General features: G+C 51.1%; 1 protein-coding gene across 1 annotated transcript; it reads left to right on the forward strand.

Annotated features, from left to right (window-relative positions):
• Positions 1–213: 213 nt before the first annotated feature.
• On the forward strand, positions 214–1,137 carry LOC122039755. Its single transcript, XM_042599214.1, has one exon. It carries the CDS (start codon positions 214–216, stop codon positions 1,135–1,137), a length of 924 nt encoding a protein of 307 aa, XP_042455148.1.
• Positions 1,138–1,943: the final 806 nt, after the last annotated feature.

Genomic DNA, 1,943 nt, shown 5'->3' on the forward strand with positions numbered 1-1,943 from the left:
AAGCTTTCAACTTGCTGTCGCGCGAATCCACGGCCAAGAGCTTCTCTATCCGAGCCCGGGCCTGGTCATGGATTGAAGCATCCATATCCATTCCCACGAACAACTCCAACTCCGGATGGGCATCTACGATCTGCGGCAAAGAACGGCGCAAAGCGAATCAGGGATGATGGGAGTGCTAAGGAAAAAGGTCAGAACTTGAGCGAAGAGCTTGGGATGGAGAAGGACGAACGGACTGCGGTGGAGTGCCCGACGTTCGATTCGATGGAGGATCTCCAACTTCCGGAGCCACCGTCCAATGGCGGCATGGCCGAGCTGATTGATGTACTGGCCGCGCCTTTACCCGGTACCAAGCGGCAGCGTCGCCCTAGCGTGCACGTTGGGGAGATTGGCGACCAGCCTGCTGTCATTCCCTCGGATCCCCTAATGCAGCGGCCTAAACAGTGGAAGCTTTCAGCTCCCGGATATCACGCCAAGCCCCGTGTTTTCCACCATAGACTGCCTTCCAAGACCCGTCAGATTGCTGCCAAACTTGACTCTCGCGGTGACGACGGGATGAGCACCCTCCCTCCTCTGCATTCGACTCTGCTCGACGAAAGAGTTCTCCTCTCTGTCGACGATAGCCTCGACTCGCTCGTGCCGGGAGTAATTAAGGTCCGGCGTGATCCGAAGTCATGGCGGGGTGCAAGGCGGGTTCGATCAAATTGGGTCTTGAAGGCAGATGAAGGCATGGAAGACGCAGATTTCAAAACTGGTGGCGGAGAGGATGCTGCAAATGATGGGTTTACGGAAGGGTATGATAGCCCGTCTCGCAGGAGGACCAGGGGAAGGGTTAGGGTTTCGGATAGTAGGGGCACTGGTCCTGTTGCGGAAGGGGAAGCCCCTTCAGATATGGATGGGGTAGAATGGATTGACCCGAACGGGTTTTGCCATTCTGAAGAGGATGGCGGAGTGCGGTCATGGCTCAAGGAACTGGGACTGAGTAGGTATGCCGCTGTTTTTGAGATACATGAAGTGGATGACGAGGTGCTGCCATTACCAACTTTGGACGATCTGAAAGATGAGATCCCCATCTCTCAGATCAGCAGCGGGCTCCTCGTGGATGCGTGTAGCTTCCCGGTGGGAGGGGCCAGGAAGTGAGGGCGAGAAGTGGAAGGACTGCCCCCATCCCCACTCGTAGATGTCTGTGACGAGGTTGTAGAAGGTGTCGACAAAGGCAGGGATGTTATCGTCGTCGGACACGGTGGGGGGCAATGCCCTCCTTAGAGCGGAGAAAGAAGGACCAGTACTGCTTGTACTTGTCCTGCACCTTATCCCGCATGATCGATCCCATCTTAAGGTTCACTGTCCGCTTGCCTTTCACTTCCGTCGAGCCCATCACCCACACGAACCAGTAGACCATGACAGCGCCGATGACCGCCGCCGTCCACATCGCCGTCGAGAGATCCATTACTTGTCTTTCAAATGGTAACTCCTAAAAGGAGGATGCGGAGGATTAGGGTTTCGATTTATGGTGGGTGAGTAGAAGCCCAAAAGAAAGCGCGCTAAGAAAGTTCGCTAGAATTTTGGTTCATAGACACCGGGTTTTAAAAACTGCGATTAAAATCGGTGTCTATTAATGAAAAAAGGCACTCATAGACATCGGCTAAAAAAACCGATATCTATGAGCAAAAATCTGGACTCATAGACACCGATTTTTGGAAAAACCGTTGTAAAATACTCAAAGACATCGCTTTTTGCTTAAAACCGTTGTTGTTCCACTGATGTCTATGAGGGTTTTATTGTAGTGTTAATTGACCAAGTACTTTTTGAACATTATATATTGTATTGTCCTTAGGACAAATATCAATGAACAATAGATTTTATTGCTCTCATCTTATTTCCTCTCTCTATATTCTTCTTCTCACATGGTATCAGAGCCATCTCTTTTTTTTTTTCATCTTCCC

The sequence above is a fragment of the Zingiber officinale genome, chromosome 1B (genome assembly GCF_018446385.1).
Source record: "Zingiber officinale cultivar Zhangliang chromosome 1B, Zo_v1.1, whole genome shotgun sequence".
Classification (NCBI taxonomy): Eukaryota; Viridiplantae; Streptophyta; class Magnoliopsida; order Zingiberales; family Zingiberaceae; genus Zingiber; species Zingiber officinale.